Raw genomic sequence first — 20,528 nt, forward strand, 5'->3', positions numbered from 1 at the left:
AAGTGAGTCATGGTTGGGATATAACGCCGAACACCCTAATCCATGCTCGGGTGTCGCACATCGCACTCCAGCGGACTTCTCTGTCAGCCTCGCTTCAGCCATTTTCTGCAAAATCCGCCCGTTTGGTATTATCTTTTAAAATAGAGACATTTGATCCAGTGTTTCGGTAAATTCATAAATGACTCCTTTACTCCAGCTGTCTTCCTTGTACATTAGCTATTCTTTCTAGTCGTCAATTTTGGTCTGTTAAACCTTTGACCGCCATCTAGTGGCTTGTTTCGGAATTTCTATTGAGTTCAAATGCAACAATTATTGTTTTTATTTATGGATTTTTAATGTGTTTTAGTGCGCGGACCAGGCAACAGAGGGCGTTCGAGCGGTGCACAAGAGTCCTTAACCATGAAGTTTATTAACAATCAACTCAACAACGAGATTAATTAGTTAATAAATCGGAGAACAGAGAGTTTAAGCGCTGACCTGAGACCATCTTGGGGAGTAGCAGCAAAAAGAAACGAGCCAAGAATTAGCAGGATTGTGGTTCCCCTTACAATGTAATGATACAGTGTGGGGCAGCAGCATGAAACTCGGTCATTTATGCTAGCTGGGGAACTTTAGCTTTGCTTATATTTCAAGTTTCGCCATAAAACGTAAGGAAAGAAACTGTAAGAACGAGCAGAGTTCAAATGGAAAATTTGAGGTATTTTCTTTTTAGATTGAAGAAGTCTCGCTGCAAACAGGTGAAATTTACAAGCAGTCAGTGGCAGCCAGGCTGGGGTGCACTCGTGCGTGTGTGTTCTTTTTACTAGGGCTGCCCCATTACATTTGCAAAGAAGAACTGCTACACTAAAGCAGACGAACTGCCTCGACGGGCTACGAACATGGTTACGTGAATAATAGTGAACTATAAGTCGCCGTCTCTTAACTTAAGGAAGAATGCTTGCTTCAATTAACACTAGGGTGTCAACATTCGAAAAAATAAATCTCAGAGTCTGAAGTTTTTCTAATTACTTGTTATGTTCTCAGCTTTTCTGATGCAACACAATAAATACGTATATGCAGGATTTAGAGCTCAATGTATATGTATATATTCAATTCAGAACACATGCATACCTGGACAATATTCTCTGTCTATACATAAAGAGAGATAAAGAAATCAAGAGAAAGAGAAGGATGTCCCAAATCCGCCTCTGTTTAATGCAAACCAAGTCTGTCCGATGAACCGACAGGTCAACGCCGTCACCTCCTGCTGCTTCAGCACCCTCTGCATTCTCCGACTCGTCATTTAACATCTACGGTCGAAGTGCATTGCAGAAATGGGAACTGTGATCCTGAGTGCATTGGGGGCCAGTGAGTGTGGGGGCGTGCCAAAGGCATGGCTTCAAAGAACAAAGGATTGCCTATTTTGTTGATTGTTCCCGTTCTGGTAACTGTATATAAAATCACGCACACCTTTAATTGAAAATAGATGCAAGTTCAATTAATCAGTGGAAAAACCACTATTGGTTAATGTGATCACTGCAGATGCCTGTGGGTGTAACCTGACAGCCACAGAATGACATCCTGGTTAGTACAGAGGGGAGGATTGACTTGTGTATTTTTAGTGTTACGAGCTCCCAGCCTATAACGAAAACAGTGTGAAATTGTAAGTCATTATTTTAAACTTGCCTTCTACACGGTTTAAGATAGGCTGCTACAAAATGGACACAAAGATTTGGGTTTAAGATAAAAAAAGTGCTTTAAAAATATAGACTTTAGTAATTTGCTATCAGACGGAACCTAGTTCAAACCTTCTTTTATAAGTGTCCATTAAAAACATCCTCTGCATATCTCAGCTGCTAACACCCTTACAATACTTCTAAAAAATAATACATCTTTGTGATCAAGATGTTTCAAGTAACTCCATCAATTAAAGAGAGTACCGCTTCCGGCATCCTTTTCATTTGCAGATTATCCAATTTGACACATTTATGGCCAGGTTTATCAAAGTATTGCCTTCCACTGACATCACGCAGGGTGTCACAAGGGCACCACAATCCCTAAGTCAGAATTACCTAGCCATGCAAGGCTATCTTGCATGACCCTCTGTTGCATGGTAAATCTGAAGTAAAGCAAGGCGGTGCAAGTCACTGACTTGCATTACTCTGCTCCAGCAAGGTGTTACATGGGTGGAGCATGGGTGCCCCCTCACATCAACTCATCCCTTTTGGTGTATTCTTAGATTTACCTAGACTGGTAAACCTGGGAATGCATCAAAATTGTACGCCTTCCCGATAGAGGCTGCATTCTGAAGCATACTTAGGACGAGGAAAAAACCTCTAAGGATTATTTTTGGACAGGATGGTGTCCCTTCTTGCACAAAAACAATTCTGACTACAGTGCAAGCACCTCTTGCACCTTGATGCAACTGGTCCTAGGATGCTTGTTTCCGGTCCAGGAAGGACCTGGCTTGGCAGTTCGGGCTGGACTGTTCCCATGAGGCACAGGGTCAAGACTGATTTGCATATGGCCAGATCAAAACTGGGGTGGCATGGTGAGCAAAAGAATGATGGATTTAACCCAGATCTCTTGACTGGGGGTCAATGTTTTGATTTGTTCTGCATTCCGTCCATCAATTGTGTGTCTTTTGCTTTCTCGCCCTAAGTGCACCAGGTATGCCCAGACGTGGGTCCTGGGCTCACTGTGCCACTGGAATCAAGCTATCCTGGCTGAAGAGGGGTGAAACCCCGAAACCGGTCCTAGGATGCTTGTTTCCGGTCCAGGGAGGACCTGGCTTGGCAGTTCGGGCTGGACTGTTCCCATGACGCACAGGGTCAAGACTGATTTGCATATGGCCAGGTCTAAAGTGGGGTGGCATGGTGAGCAAAAGAATGATGGATTTAACCCAGATCTCTTGACTGGGGTGAATGTTTTGATTTGTTCTGCATTCCGTCCATCAATTGCGTGTCTTTTGCTTTCTCGCCCTAAGTGCGCCAGGTATGCCCAGACGTGGGTCCTCGGCTCACTGTGCCACTGGAATTAAGCTATCCTGGCTGAAGAGGAGTGAAACCCCGAAAATGGTCCTAGGATGCTTTTTTCCGGTCCAGGGAGGACCTGGCTTGGCAGTTCGGGCTGGATTGTTCCCATGAGGTACAGGGTCAAGACTGATTTGCATATGGCCTGGTCTAAACTGGGTGGCATGGTGGGCAAAATTATGATGGATTTAAACCAGATCTCTTGACTGGGGGTGAATGTTTTGATTTGTTCTGCATTCCGTCCATCAATTGTGTGTCTTTTGCTTTCTTGCCCTAAGTGCGCCAGGTATGCCCAGACGTGGGTCCTGGGCTCACTGTGCCACTGGAATCAAGCTATCCTGGCTGAAGAGGCGTGAAACCCCGAAACCAGTCCAAGGATGCTTGTTTCCGGTCCAGGGAGGACCTGGCTTGGCAGTTCGGGCTGGACTGTTCCCATGAGGCACAGGGTCAAGACTGATTTGCATATGGCCAGGTCTAAACTGGGGTGGCATGGTGAGCAAAAGAATGATGGATTTAACCCAGATCTCTTGACTGGGGGTGAATGTTTTGATTTGTTCTGCATTCCGTCCATTAATTGTGTGTCTTTTATTTAGCTATGCAGCACATTAGCTTGGGTGCTGAAACATCTACTGTTCTTTAACATGTAGGGAAAGTAAGCTCTGAACTGCATGACACACCAGGTATGGGAACACATGGAGAGAAATATTGCCTTTCAGCGGGAAATTGTATAGTCCAAAGCTCTATTTTTAATATAAAAACAGGGCCTTTGGTGGTCATATCACAGAAAATACAAGATTTGAAAAATATATTATGGTGTAACGCCCTGAACGTCTCAGGATCGTTTAACAGACACGATAATGAGAACGCAACCACTTGTGAAGGTTTAGTTATTTTAATGAAGGCAAAAATAATACAAGGAATAAACAAAGGTTATAGTCACTGGAATCCTCCAGGCTAAGTACGTTACCAGCCCACAGCACGGATGGTCCTAACCGTCCTCTGCATATACGCCGATCCCGGCGTATACCAACAGAGGGCAGAAATGAAATGGCCGACAATGCCAATCGGTAGGCTGTGAGGGGCACGAAGAGTGTTGGGGAGAATCGAGGAGTCAGGGAAACACCCAGCCGGGGTCTCTACCTGAAGGGAGCAGCCGCTCAACCTCTTCCTCAGACTGCACCGGGACGCGGAGTCACCTCCTGGTGATGCGTCACCGATACCCCAATCACAAGCAAAGAAGACTGAACCGAGAGCAGCCGCTCGATCGATCCCGTGGACTTCCGAGTCTGTAACGCGGCAAACACCTCCTGGTGTGCGTTACAGCTGGCAGTCCCTGTATCTCTGGTCGGGCTGGGAGTTACGACTCCAACCAGCAAAAGCGCCACTGCGCTTTGACTCAGCCGAGTCAAAAAGCGAAGCTCAATGGTTATCCGGTAGAGCTTCCGGGTCCTTCACAGGTGACGATGGGGCAAGACACGGCCCAGGGAGTAACGACTCGACCTACCTCCGTTCTTGCCTTACTGGAGCACCACTCCGGAACACTGCTCTTCACTAAGCAGGTACGTCGGTGTAAACACAATATCCGACAGCGTTGTACCTCCCGGTTCCTCCCTTTATAGGGCGTGTTTTCCTTGAGTTATGTAACAGCTCTCCTGTTTACATAAGGGCGTGTTTTCCTTGAGTTATGTAACAGCTCTCCTGTTTACATAAGGGCGTGTTTTCCTTGAGTTATGTAACAGCTCTCCTGTTTACATAAGGGCGTGTTTTCCTTGAGTTATGTAACAGCTCTCCTGTTTACATAAGGGCGTGTTTTCCTTGAGTTATGTAACAACTCTCCTGTTTACATAACCTCTCAACCGCTAAGCATCCTGGGAGATGTAGTCCGTTTTCGCTGGTTACCGTTTTCCTCCCCTCGCATGACAGGAATTCTTGACAGTACATCCTCCCTCTCAGCGGCTCCCCACGGGTCCAGCGCTGGCAGGAAAACGCCGATGGAACAAGGAGACCAAGCGCGGAGCATGAACCCCTTCAGCCGGTTCCCATGACTGCTCCTCCGGGCCATAGCCTTTCCAGGCAACCAGGTACCACAACTTCCCCCTGCGCCATTTGGACGCCCGTATGCCCGACACTTCATACTCCACCTCCGACTCCACGCATACCGGCCTAGGTGTCCCAGACGGCTTGGAGGGTGCTGGTTTGAGCAATGATACATGAAAGACAGGGTGTATCCGCAATGACTGGGGCAAGCACACCTTCACGTTCACGGGACCCATACACTTGGTAATTCGATAGGGGCCCATGTACTTGGGATGGAACACACTGTTCTTTCGAAACCTCATGTTTCTTGTGGATATCCAGACGTAGTCTCCAGTGCGGTACAGTGGCCCGGGCCTTCTCTTCCTGTCTGCCGCAGCCTTGTATCTTCTCTTGGCCTCTATTAGGACAGCCCTTGAGCGCATCAACGTGTCTTTTATGTGTGCCACCCTGTCCGCTGTGGCGGGAATCCTGTCCTCTCTGAACGGATGTAGAAATGGCAAGAACCTGGGATGGTGGCCATAGTTGCTATAGAACGGAGATGACTGTGTGGAGCTGTGAGTGGCGTTGTTATAAGCTATCTCTGCAACCCATAGCAAGTCGACCCATTCTTCCCTGCCCTGGTCCACAAAACATCGCAGATACTGTTTGAGCGTTTGGTTCAGGCGCTCGGTTTGGCCGTCCGTTTGAGGGTGGTAGCTGGTGGACAGGGCGGTCTTAACATGCAGCGCAGTGCACCGTCTTCCAGAATTGCGCAGTAAACTGCGACCCCCGGTCCGACACGATCACCCCAGGTAATCCATGCAGTCGTACCACATTCTTTAGGAGTAGTGACGCCAATTCCCCGGCCGTAGGGACTCTCTTGCAGGGGATGAAGTGCCCCATTTTCGTCAAGTAATCCACCACCACCAGTATTGCCGTCATCCCTTGGTCTACCGGTAGGCCCACCACGAAGTCCAGTGATATGCTATCCCATGGTCTATCCGGGGTCGGAAGTGGATGTAAGAGCCCTTGGGTTCGGCCATGGTCGGCCTTCATGGTAGCACACATAGGACACTCCTGTCCCCACCTCCTGACATCCACTCTCATGGTTGGCCACCAGAAATGCCGTCCCATGCTAGCCACCGTTTTTTCAAAGCCCAAATGACCTGCGCATGGAGAGTCATGGCACCAGATGAATGCTTGTTTCCTTAGCCTAGGCGTGGGTATCAATAGGCACCTGCCCTTCAGGGGTATCCCGATCTTCAGCTGCCATTCTCTGTGACTGAGGAGCCACCTCCGCCATGCGAATGACCTGATCCCTCTCTTTATTCCCCTCAGGAAAGTATCCGGTTGGATAACCCCCAATACCATCCTCGGGGAAATGATGGAATGCTCGGTCGCAGGCAATGGTTCCTTAACTGCAGATTGACGGGACAGGGCGTCCGCCTTCCGGTTTTCCGTCCCCGGCCGATATGTGATGCGGAAGTTGAACCCCGCAAAGAAGATCATCCACCGCAGCTGTCTGGGAGAAAGGTGTCTTGTGGCCGTCATGACCTGTAGGTTCCGATGGTCCGTGTACACCGATACCACATGTCTTGCCCGCATCAACCAATGCCTCCATTCGGTGAAGGCGTCCTTGATTGCGAGAAGCTCCTTCTCCGCAATATGGTAGTTGCGTTCGGCGTCGTTGAGTTTGCGGGACATGTACGCAACGGGATGAAGCACCCCTGTGTCGTGGTTGCGTTGGGACAAGATAGCCCCCAGCGCCACATCCGATGCGTCCGCTTCTACCACGTAGGGGAGATCCGGATCGGGGTGAGCCAACACCGGCGCCTTACCAAAGGCGCTTTTCAGGGCCTCAAAGGCTGTGTTCGCTTCAGGGGACCAGACAAACTCCTTGGACTTCCTCAGTAGCTGTGTGATTGGGGCCACCAATCCTGAAAATCCATCTATAAACCGCCTGTAAAAGTTGGCGAAGCCAATGAAACTTTGGACGTCCTTCACGCTTTGGGGCACCGGCCATTCTTTCACCGCCTTGATCTTTCGTTCTGCCATCTCCTGTCCCTCGGGGCTCAGCATCACTCCGAGGAATTCCACGGATGTGACGTGGAAGTCACATTTGCTGAGTTTACAAAACAGCATGTTTTCCCTCAGCTTTTGGAGCACAGCTTTGACGTGGTGTACGTGCTCCTCCACACTGGACAAATAGATGAGGATGTCGTCGATATATACGACCACGTAGATATCCAACTCCTCTCTGAATACCTCATTCAAAAAGTACTGAAAGGCTGCCGGGGCGTTGCACAGACCGAACGGCATGACGAGGTACTCAAAAAGGCCGAACCTGGTCTTAAAGGCGGTCTTCCACTCGTCTCCGTCCCTCATGCGCACCAGATGGTATGCCCCTTTCAAATCCAACTTGGTGTAGATACGAGCTTTCTTGACCTGTTCCAGAAGTACACTGATGAGAGGCAAGGGGTACCGATTCTTTACGGTTATCGCATTCAATGCCCTAAAGTCCACACAGGCTCTCAGCTCCCCATTAGCCTTCGGGATGAAGAAGAGTGGCGAGGCGGCCGGAGACTTGGACGGGCGGATGAATCCTAGCTTGAGGAGTTTATCCAGGTACCCCCGGAGATGCACGTTTTCAGGCTCCGTCAGGGCATACAGCCTGCCGCTGGGAACGCTGGCCCCTGGCACCAGGTCGATCTGGCAGTCAAACTGTCTATGTGGTGGTAGCACTTCCGCCTTCACCTCATCAAATACATCCTCAAAACTGTGATAAGCCTGGGGGAGAGCCACATCTTTTTCTGCCGCTGTAGCCACTGTCTGACTCCCGCTCTCATCTGCGTCAAGGGATTCCGTTCTTATTCCACAATGCAGGATGCAATACGGTGACGTCAGTTCGATGCGATGTGTTGGCCAATCCACAGAGGGGTTGTGTTTCTGTAGCCACGGCAATCCCAATATGACGCCATATTGGGGCGCTCGGATGATGTTAAAATCGATTTGTTCCAAATGGTTCCTCCCACATCTCATCGGAAGGACCCCCGTGTGCTGCCCGATGGGCCCCGTCACCAATCGCCTTCCGTCTACAGCATAGACGTCTTCAGGTACAGCTTTGGGAAGAAGCACTAGCCCTAGCCTGCATGCCTCGTTGTGGTCCATAAACATGCCAGTGGCCCCTGAATCCACCATGGCCACAACGGGTATCCACTGGTCATGCACTCCCACGTGCACCGTGAGAAACAGGTGTCGTTGTCCCTTAGTGACCGAGTTGGAAAGTGAAGGGATGGATGAGTGACTCCGAGATGCCCCTTCTTTGGTCTGGGAGTCCTCTAGTTTTCCGCCGGTACGTCCACCACGGCTGTTACCGACCGGTTGGCCCGATAACGTGACGTCTTCGGTTTGGCAGGGCATTCACGTACGTAGTGGCCTTTTTTGCCACAATATAGGCACAATCCTTGTTTACGGCGTGACTCTTTCTCCGTGGCTGTGAGGCTCGCTCGTATTGCGCCGATGTCCATGGGTTCTCCCTTGGATGCGGTGGCAGTTTCAGGACTTCCCACTGTCACATAGGATGGAAGGGATTTTCCTTTTCTCCCATGATCCCCCTTTCTTTCACTTAGCCTATGTTCCAGCCGTAATACCAGGTTGATAAGGCCCTCACATGTCTTGGGTTGTGGGTCAATATGAGCCACGGCGTCCTTGAGCTCATCGCACAGCCCGTGATGGAAGAGCGCCGTCTGTTTAGCAACAGGCCACTTGGTTTCCGCAACCAGCCTTCGGAACGCGTTGCGATACTGCACCAGGTCGTTGGATCCCTGTCTCAACTCAAGCATTTCACGGTCCGCCGTGTACGTGTCAGCCCTTCTGTCGAAGACCTTCAGGAATTCCTCGCGAAAAGCACCCCAATCACATAAGATGGGGTCGTCCCTGCTCACCAGAGGTACGGCCCATTGTGCCGCGTTTCCAGCCAAATAGGATATAAGGAAAGCCACACGAGCCTGACTCGTGGGGAACGCCCTTGGTTTGCACGATAAATGTAGCGCCACTTGTGTGAGGAATACCTGCACTGTGTTAGGATCCCCACTGTACCTCTCTGGTGTTGCCAAGGGGACGGCTACCGGCATTTCCACTACTACCGCAGGGGTCTGGTTCGTGAGGGAGGTGCTGGGCGTGAGCGGGTCCAATTGGATAGCATCCAGTCTGGCTTTTACATCGAGTGTTGCCATGTCTGTTATCGACCGGGAGACAGTTAGTGTTATTAAGGTCGGATATTTTGTAACGCCCTGAACGTCTCAGGATCGTTTAACAGACACGATAATGAGAACGCAACCACTTGTGAAGGTTTAGTTATTTTAATGAAGGCAAAAATAATACAAGGAATAAACAAAGGTTATAGTCACTGGAATCCTCCAGGCTAAGTACGTTACCAGCCCACAGCACGGATGGTCCTAACCGTCCTCTGCATATACGCCGATCCCGGCGTATGCCAACAGAGGGCAGAAATGAAATGGCCGACAATGCCAATCGGTAGGCTGTGAGGGGCACGAAGAGTGTTGGGGAGAATCGAGGAGTCAGGGAAACACCCAGCCGGGGTCTCTACCTGAAGGGAGCAGCCGCTCAACCTCTTCCTCAGACTGCACCGGGACGCGGAGTCACCTCCTGGTGATGCGTCACCGATACCCCAATCACAAGCAAAGAAGACTGAACCGAGAGCAGCCGCTCGATCGATCCCGTGGACTTCCGAGTCTGTAACGCGGCAAACACCTCCTGGTGTGCGTTACAGCTGGCAGTCCCTGTATCTCTGGTCGGGCTGGGAGTTACGACTCCAACCAGCAAAAGCGCCACTGCGCTTTGACTCAGCCGAGTCAAAAAGCGAAGCTCAATGGTTATCCGGTAGAGCTTCCGGGTCCTTCAAAGGTGACGATGGGGCAAGACACGGCCCAGGGAGTAACTACTCGACCTACCTCCGTTCTTGCCTTACTGGAGCACCACTCCGGAACACTGCTCTTCACTAAGCAGGTACGTCGGTGTAAACACAATATCCGACAGCGTTGTACCTCCCGGTTCCTCCCTTTATAGGGCGTGTTTTCCTTGAGTTATATAACAGCTCTCCTGTTTACATAAGGGCGTGTTTTCCTTGAGTTATGTAACAGCTCTCCTGTTTACATAAGGGCGTGTTTTCCTTGAGTTATGTAACAGCTCTCCTGTTTACATAAGGGCGTGTTTTCCTTGAGTTATGTAACAGCTCTCCTGTTTACATAACCTCTCAACCGCTAAGCATCCTGGGAGATGTAGTCCGTTTTCGCTGGTTACCGTTTTCCTCCCCTCGCATGACAGGAATTCTTGACATATGGTCTACGGATGGTCGTGGAGACAATTTTCATGGACTGGAATCTAGAGAATGCTTAAAGTGATTCTGGTATTTTACAGACCTCTGCTGGTCGTTATCTATCAAGAAATTTAAATAGATGTAGTTACCAGAAAAATAAAAAAAAAGAAAGTCAATTAGCAGAAAGCAATTCTGATATTTTAATGACCTCTGCTGGTCATTTTCTATCAAGACAGTTAAATAGAGGCAGTTGAACAGAAAAAAAAGTCCCTAAGCGGAAGCAGACAAGTCCTAGGGCTGATCTCCAGAGCCCATAAAATGTACATACACATATTAGTATATACTAAAGTATATACTAAAGTATATACAAGAGGTCTCGAATGCTCGACCTAATAAGGGACCAGCTTTCATAAAATAAAAGTGTATGGGCATGTCGTGCCCCACAGATCTCGCCCTCTTCTACCTCTGTGTAAAATCACCCTTTCTTAGCTTGGTTCACATGGGGTTAAGATCATGCCTAGATTTGAGCGATGTGTTGAGTGGTGGGCCAATCAGGGCTAGACTTGGAATAGAAGGCAGTCCAGGCAAAATGATGAAACTAACATTCTGCTGCTCACAGTGAGCGACCATAGTGATAGAACCCGAAGATTTCTAGGGAGATTTGTGGGAGCTTTGTCGCAAGCAAACTTTATAAGCGCATTGTACAGAACAAGTCTACACATACATTGGCCAGTAATTAGTAGATGTTTAGGTAGGCCTGGACCGAAACTTATGTTATTAGAAGTCACGTGAGTTTAACACTGTACCCTGGAATACAATTTCTCCATAGCAGCGTGCCCATGAAACACATAGCCACCTGAGTGAACAGGCACTTGGGGCTCCCACTCATTTAACTCTTTCTTCTGGACAGTGGAAGTTGCCTAGGCACATGTAGTGCAGTCCATATGTGCGAGTTGCCATTGGTGCTGTAATTTGTTACTAGTGCATATGAGCAGTACATAAACACTGCATATTTGCCAAGCATTCTGACAAGACGGGGAGATTACCAAAGGCTGTATTTTATGAGACTATTATAGGTGCTTAAACCTTTACCCAACAACAGGCTTTTGGCTCAGCCGTATTGCCAGTTTCAGAGGTAAACAGGAGAAATTAGTTCATGCAAAATTTAATTCAGTGTATTTTATTGGATTTGGTCATTATACCTGTGCTGATTAAAATGACAAGGCGAATAGATGTGGAAGATACAAAGGAGTGAGGCAAAAGGGAGGCAATTCGCAAACTATCGTAACAGGGTGGCAACAAGTGCACAGTGTACATTGATGAGACAGCGAGTGTTGGATAGAAAAGGAGACACATGAAGGGACACAGTACTGGAGCAAAAGGATCGAAACCCCATATTCCTTGCTTGGAGTACTTAAACAGTACAAATTTGTAGAAAAAAGGCATTACAGTATGTGTTGCAGATCTCGGAGTTCTAGAGGATCAGAGAGGAATCAAATCCCTAAAGGCTCTGAGTCAGAGGGCATCAAAATCTTGTGCTCAGTTCTGAGGTTTATTTTTTTTAATACTTTTACATTTAACGTCCCGTTTCGGATCAAGAGCCCAGGTTCCTAAATTGGTTTAACCTCTGTTTTGTGCTTTTTTTCCTCACTTGTAAACCACTCAGGTCTTTAAGGCTCTGATCTTCACCTATTTCCCCAATTAGCAGGCGCTCATGACTTGCGTTCAATGGAGTTGGATTCGCACTTTCCCAAGATTAGCTTTGTTACAATTACGCATCCTACATTTTTTAAATAATTTTCCTAAATTCGAATCTTGAAGAGTTGAAAAAAGTTCTGGAATCCTTTATTGGCTATCAGTGGAAATGGTTACCTCTTGAAGCATAGTGACCCCTTAGGGTTATATTTCCTTAATAACAAGTTCTTCTACTTTACCAAAGATTAAAACTAAATAAAAAGGCATGGGGAGTTATCAGTCAGTTGCAGAAGAGGAAATGTATAAGAGAAACATTTCCCCCTGTACCTTAGTTTTCTTTGAGCTTTCTCTACCACACCTTCAACGAGCTTCAGTTTTTCTAATTGTTGCTTTTTTACCTTGCTCTTTACTTTGACTTCACCAAAACCTTATTTATGTCTTTAATTCCAAATGCATTTCTTCCACCTTTGCTTAAAAAGTGGTTTGAATGAGAAAACTGAAAATATTTGCTTAAATTCTACTCCTTGCTGGTAAGGGTTATTATGTCATACACCACACTCAGGCATGCAAACGTACTTGCTGTTATAGGAAAGACTTCAGACGGGTAACCCTAATTCTGGATAATTAATGCCAATAGAGGAGAAGACGGAGCAACTCAGACAGGCCCCATATTTGGCAAGGAAGGCCGCTTGCCATTGACCTATTTTCCTCCAGCCAGGTAAATGGCAAGCAGCCTTCTTTGACTAATATTTGATTCATGGAAGTTGCTCCTCCCACCTCCCCCTTTTGTGTCATATATAATGCTATTAGAGCATTCCACCCAGTCTAGCGCCTGCCACAATTACCCTTACCTGTCTATGGAGCCCAATACTATGGTTTGAACAAAATACTGTGACTGGGGATACTATGATAGGACTGCCATGTGCGCCAGTGAGTGCATGGTCTGTGGGGATGTATGAACATGTGTCTAAATTATTGGGATATATGTGTATGGGTGACTGAGAGCCTGTGTTGTATGTACTTGTGCACAAGTCATACCTTTCGCCATATGTGGCACCATTACATGTACAACACAAACATACAACCATTTTTTTTTGAAGAGCAGAAAAATGTTGAATCCTGGAATCTCAGAAATGACACGATTATTTATAATAAAGCAAACAGGCATACCTTTTGGTCAAATAAATATTCAATAAAAATGCCAGGACTTGTTAAAATAGCAAGCTCTGGGCCTACAAGAAAATCCCATTGCCTGTTTTAAGAAGCAGTGGATTTTATTTAAATCATGTGGGAGTAAGAAATGTGTCACCAGTGCAAAACCCTTGGTGGCTATCTCTTGGGAGGTAAAAAAACCTTAATCGAGAGATAAACTTTTAAGTAAGAGAACAATTTAAACATTCATCTCTACTTAGGCAAAGGGAAATCAATCGACTGAAGCGGGTGAGAACAAGATTAAAGGTGTCTGAACGTAGAGGAGAGGAGGATTAGAAGTGGATAAAGCTGAGAGAAGTTGCACTTTCTGGCGGCTCACGTAAATACTGGGCTGTAATAGCCGAATACTGTGATTGTAGAGTTATGACTGAAGCCGCTTTAATATCCTTTGCAGAATGGACCCAATATATTTCCCAGTTATATGCATCAAATTCTAGTGACAGGTTTCAGTTGGAGTCGATTAGCGAGTTTCCCTTAGTGAATGCATATGGCCCCCCCTCCTGTGAGGAGATAACAAGTTTTATTAAGGGTGCTAGGTATTCTGGGGCGATGGGTTTGGGCAATCTGCCGATATTCCTCATTAAACAAGATATTTCTGCATGGGCCCTTCTTCTCCAGCCAGTGTTCCAGTACTGTTACATACATGGGACTATACTGTCCTCTTGGAAAGGAAGCATAGTGGTACCTTTATTTTAAAAGGATCCTAAAACCTCTCCTGCCAGCTTTAGGCAGATTGCATTATTGTATGCGATTGGGAAACTGTCAAGAGTTTTCTTCTGCACCTTCAGGACTTGACTTTTGGGAATAATCTTGTTCCTGTGGAGCAGGCTGGCTTCCGTAAGGATTATGGTTCTTTAGATAATATCACAGCCCTCCAAACTTTGGTTCAAAAGTATCCAGTAGGTAAGGGTCTGGCCTTATATGCTGCTTTTATAGATTTCTCCACAGCATTCAACAGGGTTGGCCGTGGGACGCTGTGGAGGAAATTGGTTGCACTGGGGATCCCAGCACACCTGCTTAAGCTAGTTATTGCTTTGCACTCTTCTACTTGGACACAGGTCCTGATGGGAGGGAACCAGGACCTGTCGAGCAAAGTGGAAACCCATAATGGGTTGAAGCAAGGGTGCTTATTAGCTCCGCTCCTCTTTTCCCTTTAGATCAACGACCTGCCTAGTAGAGTTGGACAGTGTAAGGGGGACCCTCCAAATATATGAACAATGAAACTTGGTTGTCCGCTCAATGCTAATGACGCCATCTTGCAAGATTTAACCCTGATCGGTTTACAGAGGCGTCTTTTTGAGGTAGGCAACAATGCTGACAAACAGGTCCTAAAAATAAACATTTCCAAGAGCAAAGTTATGGTTTCTAGGTCTAGGGGCTATAGGGATCGCAAAGATGTGCAACGGTTTTTAGGGAAAGAAAAGCTAGCAGTGGTGAAGTTGTGTCCGTATTTAGGTAGAATATTTTTCAGTAACTGCTTTAATAACGATCATATTAGTCAGTGCAGAAGTAAGGCAATTCCCCAGGCTCGGTAGGCTATATAAACACTGCGGGCAAAGACATTTCACCCACGGTTTGGCAGTTTATAAAATTAAACTTCCATCTTCATACAGTTATGCCTGTGAATCAATGGATGAGCTGTACTGGGCCTTCTTTGAGAAGGTGGAAGGGCGCATTTGGCGCCAGTTATGTAACTTGAACTGTGCAGCTGCTCCATCGGCACTCCGGCTTGAATTTGGGCTTCTTTCCACCTATGTGTCCGCCGTGGCAGCAAGCTTAAGATAGGGTAATAGCTTAATGAATAATGATTCGGGCTTCATAAGGGCTGCTTTAAAACATCAAAACACACAAGATGATGGACGGAATGTTGCACATTGGCAAAACATTCACCCCCAGTCACAGATCTGGGTTTAATCCATTGTTATTTTGCTCACCACGCCACCCCAGTTCAGACCTGGCCATATGCAAATCAGTCTTGACCCTGTGCCTCATGGGAACAGTCCAGCCCGAACTGCAAAGCCATGTCTTCCCTGGACCGGAATCAAGCATCCTAGGACCGGCTTCGGGGTTTCACCCCTCTTCAGCCAGGATAGCTTGACTCCAGTGGCGTAGTGAGCACGGGACCCACGTCTGGGCATACCCTTCCCATATAGGGCGAACAGCAAAACACACAAGATGATGGACGGAATGTTGCACATTGGAAAAACATTCACCCCCAGTCACAGATCTGGGTTTAATCCATCGTTATTTTGTTCACCACACCACCCCAGTTCAGACATGGCCATATGCAAATCAGTCTTGACCCTGTGCCTCATGGGAACAGTCCAGCCCGAACTGCCAGGCCAGGTCCTCCCTGAACTGGAAATAAGCATCCTAGGGCCGGTTTCGGGGTTTCACCCCTCTTCAGCCAGGATAGCTTGATTCCAGTGGCCTGGCAGTTCGGGCTGGACTGTTAAGACCAGTTTTCCTAAAATATAATATTTCCTCAGCAGTGGAGGCCCGGAACTGTCTTTTGGCCCCACCCTCGGAAATAGTTTGTTCAAAACCTTTTATCTTTTTTTAAAACAATTTTTTAACATTTTTTAGACTGGACTATATTTTTACTGTATTGCTCTTGAAGTTGCTGAATATGGTCCCCCAGGGTATGTCCTCCAGGGTAGTAAGATTTGCACAGTTTAAGTAGATTACTGCATTTACATTGCCTAAAGCTGATTGCACGGATCTATACTGAAGTATTGTATCAGAATTACACTGTTGTCCCTGTTACATTCGTTACCTTGGTCAGCTTCCGCACTTATTCACAAACCAATAGCGCATTTGCACTTTATTTGTCCAAGGTCCTTTTATACACGTAGAGTGTGTTTGGACATTGATTGTTTTTGCCATGTGCCTTACTTTGTATATAATTATTGATGGGATTCGTCAGGTTCTGAATTTTTCCACAATCTAGTAGCGCATTTATGAGACCGTTCTTGGCATGTATTTAATTTTGTATATTATTAATTGTGGGATTTGGTTTTGTAGACCTTTCTGTCTTTTTTATGTGGACCTCTTTGAGTTCCAAATCCTAATAGAAACTTTTGACTTTGAGTCAAACATTAAATTAAAAATATATTTTTAAAAAGTCAAAATAAATTAACTTATTGTAACATTATTTCCTATGGTGTTCTATTTAAGTCCCTGCCTCTATTCTTTTCTAGAGGAAGTGTTTACAATACCACTGGTTGGCCATATGTGGTTCTGGTCTTACTCCAAGTCTGAGCTGGAGTACATTTGCTACCTTTGTAGGTCCTTTTTGGCTGTAGTAACTTCAAAAGTGAACTTAAAAAGTTTGTGAAAAGCCATGAGCTTTCTCTTTTGTGGGTTGTTGTCTGTCCCTCTCTAAGCCCCTCTTTAGCTGCCCGTAGACTTACTCCTCTGTAACCCCTCCCATTTATTAGTAGTAATCCTGTTTTCCTAGGCACCCCCGGTCCCTCCTGCATTTACTAGTAAGTAGTAAACTTACATGTGTATGGTTCTCCCCAAACAATAGATGGGAGAGGTGGAGGTTGAGATTTACATGCGTAGCTTTGTGAATTCCATCTTGCAGTAAGTAAGTAGTACATACTACAAAATGCAGTTTGTGGATTGGATGCGCAGTTGGTAGTCTACACCTTCAGATATGGATATAGTAGGCACAACCACTAGTATGGAGGTACACTGTGAGTGATGGAAGCTAAACCACAGGCAGCTGGTACTTTAATCTTAAAGGGGAAGTTTGGCCTATGGAGAAGAATCTTTGTCATTTGCACCAATCAGCGATCGAAGCATAGGAGAAAATAACAAGCTTAGATTGTCTTTCCTCAGGTCCTCCACTCGTCCTGATGTAGTCTCTGTCACTCCAGTGTACATCAATGGCAGCAGCTGTTCCCAAATGGCTTTCCTGTCTTCTCAGTCAATGCAGCCCACCAGGCTCAGCAGTGTCATCATCGCTGAAGACCAAGGTAGGTGTGACCTTACTCGAGGGTCACAAACTCGGGGCAAAGGTCTTGCTAAAGAGACATCAGCAATGCACGGGAGAGAGTGGGGGATTTGCGCTGTACAGTATGGAAAGCTGTCCCTGACACACAAAAGAAGATCCTATTGGACACCTCATAGAGAGCACTTAGGAACAACAAATAATATCTTTGAACTAGAATTGACCTGCAATGTGCATATCACAGAGGTCACTGAAGCATACGCAGAAGGCATTTCAAGATATTGTACTAATGGTTCTCGGTAGCAACACAAAGGATGCCCATAGTCCACAGTAGGGAATTGCTTGGGTAGGTTGCGAATTGGGCTGTCAAAGACCACCGAATGTGAAGCTGTAAGTGACACAAAGATAAGTGAGATATTAAGGATGTGACATTAGGGTCTTGCACAGCCACATCTCATGGAGTTTTCAGGGCAAGGAAATTTGAGCTTTTAGCGTCAGAACATTGAGAACATGTCATGGGCCTAGAGTGAGACTGTTGGGCACAGGGTGAGCATATCTAATACAGGGCGTGTAAACCCGTCTGGCACAGCAGAGGGTGCACTGATAAATTTTGTATGGGATTGAATTTAAGATGTCTTCAAGTTGAGCGAAGGGAATTCATACATTTAAGGGCATTTAAATGGGTGTCTGTGCAAGTAAACTCTTGGTAACACCACACAGTACTCTTCATGATGCAGCTGAGGTGTCTTCAAAAAACATAAGGAACAGCATTTTGAGGGACAAATAGTGGTTCCCTGTATAAATAAAGTAGACTCTAGCAGGGCTCTCCTAAGACCTTCAGAGCATCCTCCTTTTTTGTGAGCCTCCTTTTTGTGTTCCTCTGATTCTCACCTTCATTTTGTGCGGGCCTCCTTCCTGTGTTTCTCTGATTCTTACTAACTTTAAGTCTTAGAGTCCACAGATAACTATGGCTCTCAATCCTCTACTCGTGTGTTCTCAGAGACCCTTGTTCCCTGAAGAATAACCCTCCTGTGTCCATGTGATAGCAATTTGCTAAGTTGATTGACCCCCTTATGTCCCTAAGCGACCCCTGCTGTGTCACTCAGAATCACCATATGTGTATTTGAGTGACCTCTTGTTATGTCCATTATGTTTTTTGAGTTTCATCCAGGTTTCTTGATAGCCCCTAGGCCCCAACAACCTTTAATCGTGTAAATGCAATCCTACTGTAGTTTCCTAAGTTTGTACTGACTGTCCTATAATGAGCAGTTCTACCATCATGTAACCCTTTTGTCTTTGTTTGGTTTGAAAATTCAGTAACTGGACATTTGGTGCGCTGTGATGTTGTTGTTGACCTGATCCACAGTATCGCAATCGTCTCAAGATCGCGGGAATTGTATGTGGATGATGCACCACTAGAACTTGCTGTAAGTGCGATGGACGAAGAAGGTAAGAACCTGCTCAAATGGTGCCACAGCTGGATGAGGAATGATGCACGCAATTTGATTCAGGCATGACCAATTGATGATGAGGATTGTGTGATGTGCCAGGTGGGTGTTGCTTGTTTGTTGTTAAGGTTGTGCTTCATTAGGCACAATTGCTGTTGGCTTGTTGGTGCTATTGATTATTTCTAGGTAGATCTAACCATTACCAGCACTTCAATGGAATTGTGCATGGGTCAATCCAAGCAGTATGCTGGTTTGGTTACTGGCATTAGTATAGTGCTTGGGTGGACCACAGCTGCTGAATGCTGCTCTGATTGATGTCAGCAGTGTATTGCTTGGGTGAACAGCACCAGTACTGAGCTTTTGATTGACGTCAACTTTATGATGTTTTGATTGGTGGCAGTAGAATGGTAAATGCGTTGACGCCTCTAGATTGGAACTTGTTTCAATAGCAGTTTGTAAGGTGGGTTATCGTGACTAGTATGGTGCTTGACTTTGGTGAAAGTAGTTCTTGCTTAGGTGGCCAAAATAATGTTTACCGTAGGGTTAGTGTAGTGTTAGAATTGTTGTGCTCAGATGAATGACAACAGTGTGTTGCTTAAGTCAGTGCTAGCCAACATAGTGATTATATTGTTGCCTGAAATATGTTAATTTATTTGGAACCAGAATTGTGGCACTTTATCCATTGTGAAGGGTTTTAAATGGTTTGGGTACCAGCTGTATGGTTTGTGCTTAGGTGCTTGGTCCAGTAGCATTAGTTTTAAACTTTGATACTTTGATCACAGCATACTGATTGTTTCAGACATACTCCGTGATGCTTGATTCATTGCCAGCATTGTACTACATGGTTTGGTATAATAAATGTAATGATTGGCTTGATTCAAATCTTGAATGTGAGACACAATCAAGGCCTTCGGACTCGTGTCCTCAGAATAGTAATCGTGCCTTGGTAAACTATCTAAAATTTGGATTGGTGCTTGCAGTATAGTCATGAGGCGTCTGTTGGTAAGTTTACTTCCCTCAGCCGATCGATGCCTCTTGTTTGTCTGCATTTTGATAAGTGCTATGATAATAGCGACATCATGCCTGTTTTTTGGCCAGCAATGTCGTGTTAGGGACTGTACAGTTGTTTTACCAGCAGTATGATAACAAGGTTGGCAACAGCCATGCTATGCCCTTTGTGCTCCTTCAAGTATGTTGCTTGGTATGGGTCAGTATTCTGGTTCTTGGCTCAATGTTAACATCATGGTGATTGGTTGTGGGTGCCAGCAGTATGGTCCACACTGTGCTGCATCATTATGCTCACCCAGGACTGGAAATGTGTATTTTTGTCAATGCAGGAAGTATAGTGTCGAATTAGTACGAACAGTATGATTCTTAATTAATTTTCAGCCTAAACTAGTGCTAGTAGAATGGCACAGTGGTTGATGTCAACAGTATATTGGTAGTATGTGGTTTGATAACACAAGTCTATTTGTTGTTTTGCTGTCAGGTTGTGTTTTTTTCATGTATAGCCTTAGTCCTAGCTGTTGATGAGGACTCAGTTTGTGCTCTAGTAGTTCATCGTTGTCATCAGTACAATGCTCGTAAAATAACTTGTGATTGCCTGAGTTGGGGTTGGTGATATGTCTCAGATTTTGCAATTGGTGGAGCTCGTCAGGTAATGGAGCTTGGCAGGTGCTGCTTTGGGTACGAGGCAGGTACTGATACCAAAGCTCGGCTTGTCCTTGTGATGGGTCTTAGTGCTTTTCACTGCGCTTAGTCAGTGCTAGCCTTTGAGCTTATCTGACAGGAAGACTGTGCGGCTGAAGCTTCGGCACTTGTCGCCAAAGCTGTGGCCAGAGTCCTCAAGG

The 20,528-nt window shown here is 46.1% G+C and overlaps 1 protein-coding gene across 1 annotated transcript in view; it reads left to right on the top strand.

Annotated features, from left to right (window-relative positions):
- The window catches only part of NUP210L (nucleoporin 210 like), a 358,615-nt gene that overhangs the window by 23,210 nt on the left and 314,877 nt on the right, over positions 1-20,528 (top strand). Inside the window, exons 2-3 of the mRNA XM_085637033.1 lie at positions 17,119-17,255; positions 18,548-18,679. Coding sequence (XP_085493159.1) covers positions 17,119-17,255; positions 18,548-18,679 — 269 coding nt within the window. The remainder of the gene's footprint in view (positions 1-17,118; positions 17,256-18,547; positions 18,680-20,528) is intronic.

Source organism: Triturus cristatus, chromosome 12 (genome assembly GCF_964204655.1).
Source record: "Triturus cristatus chromosome 12, aTriCri1.1, whole genome shotgun sequence".
NCBI classification, from domain to species: domain Eukaryota; kingdom Metazoa; phylum Chordata; class Amphibia; order Caudata; family Salamandridae; genus Triturus; species Triturus cristatus.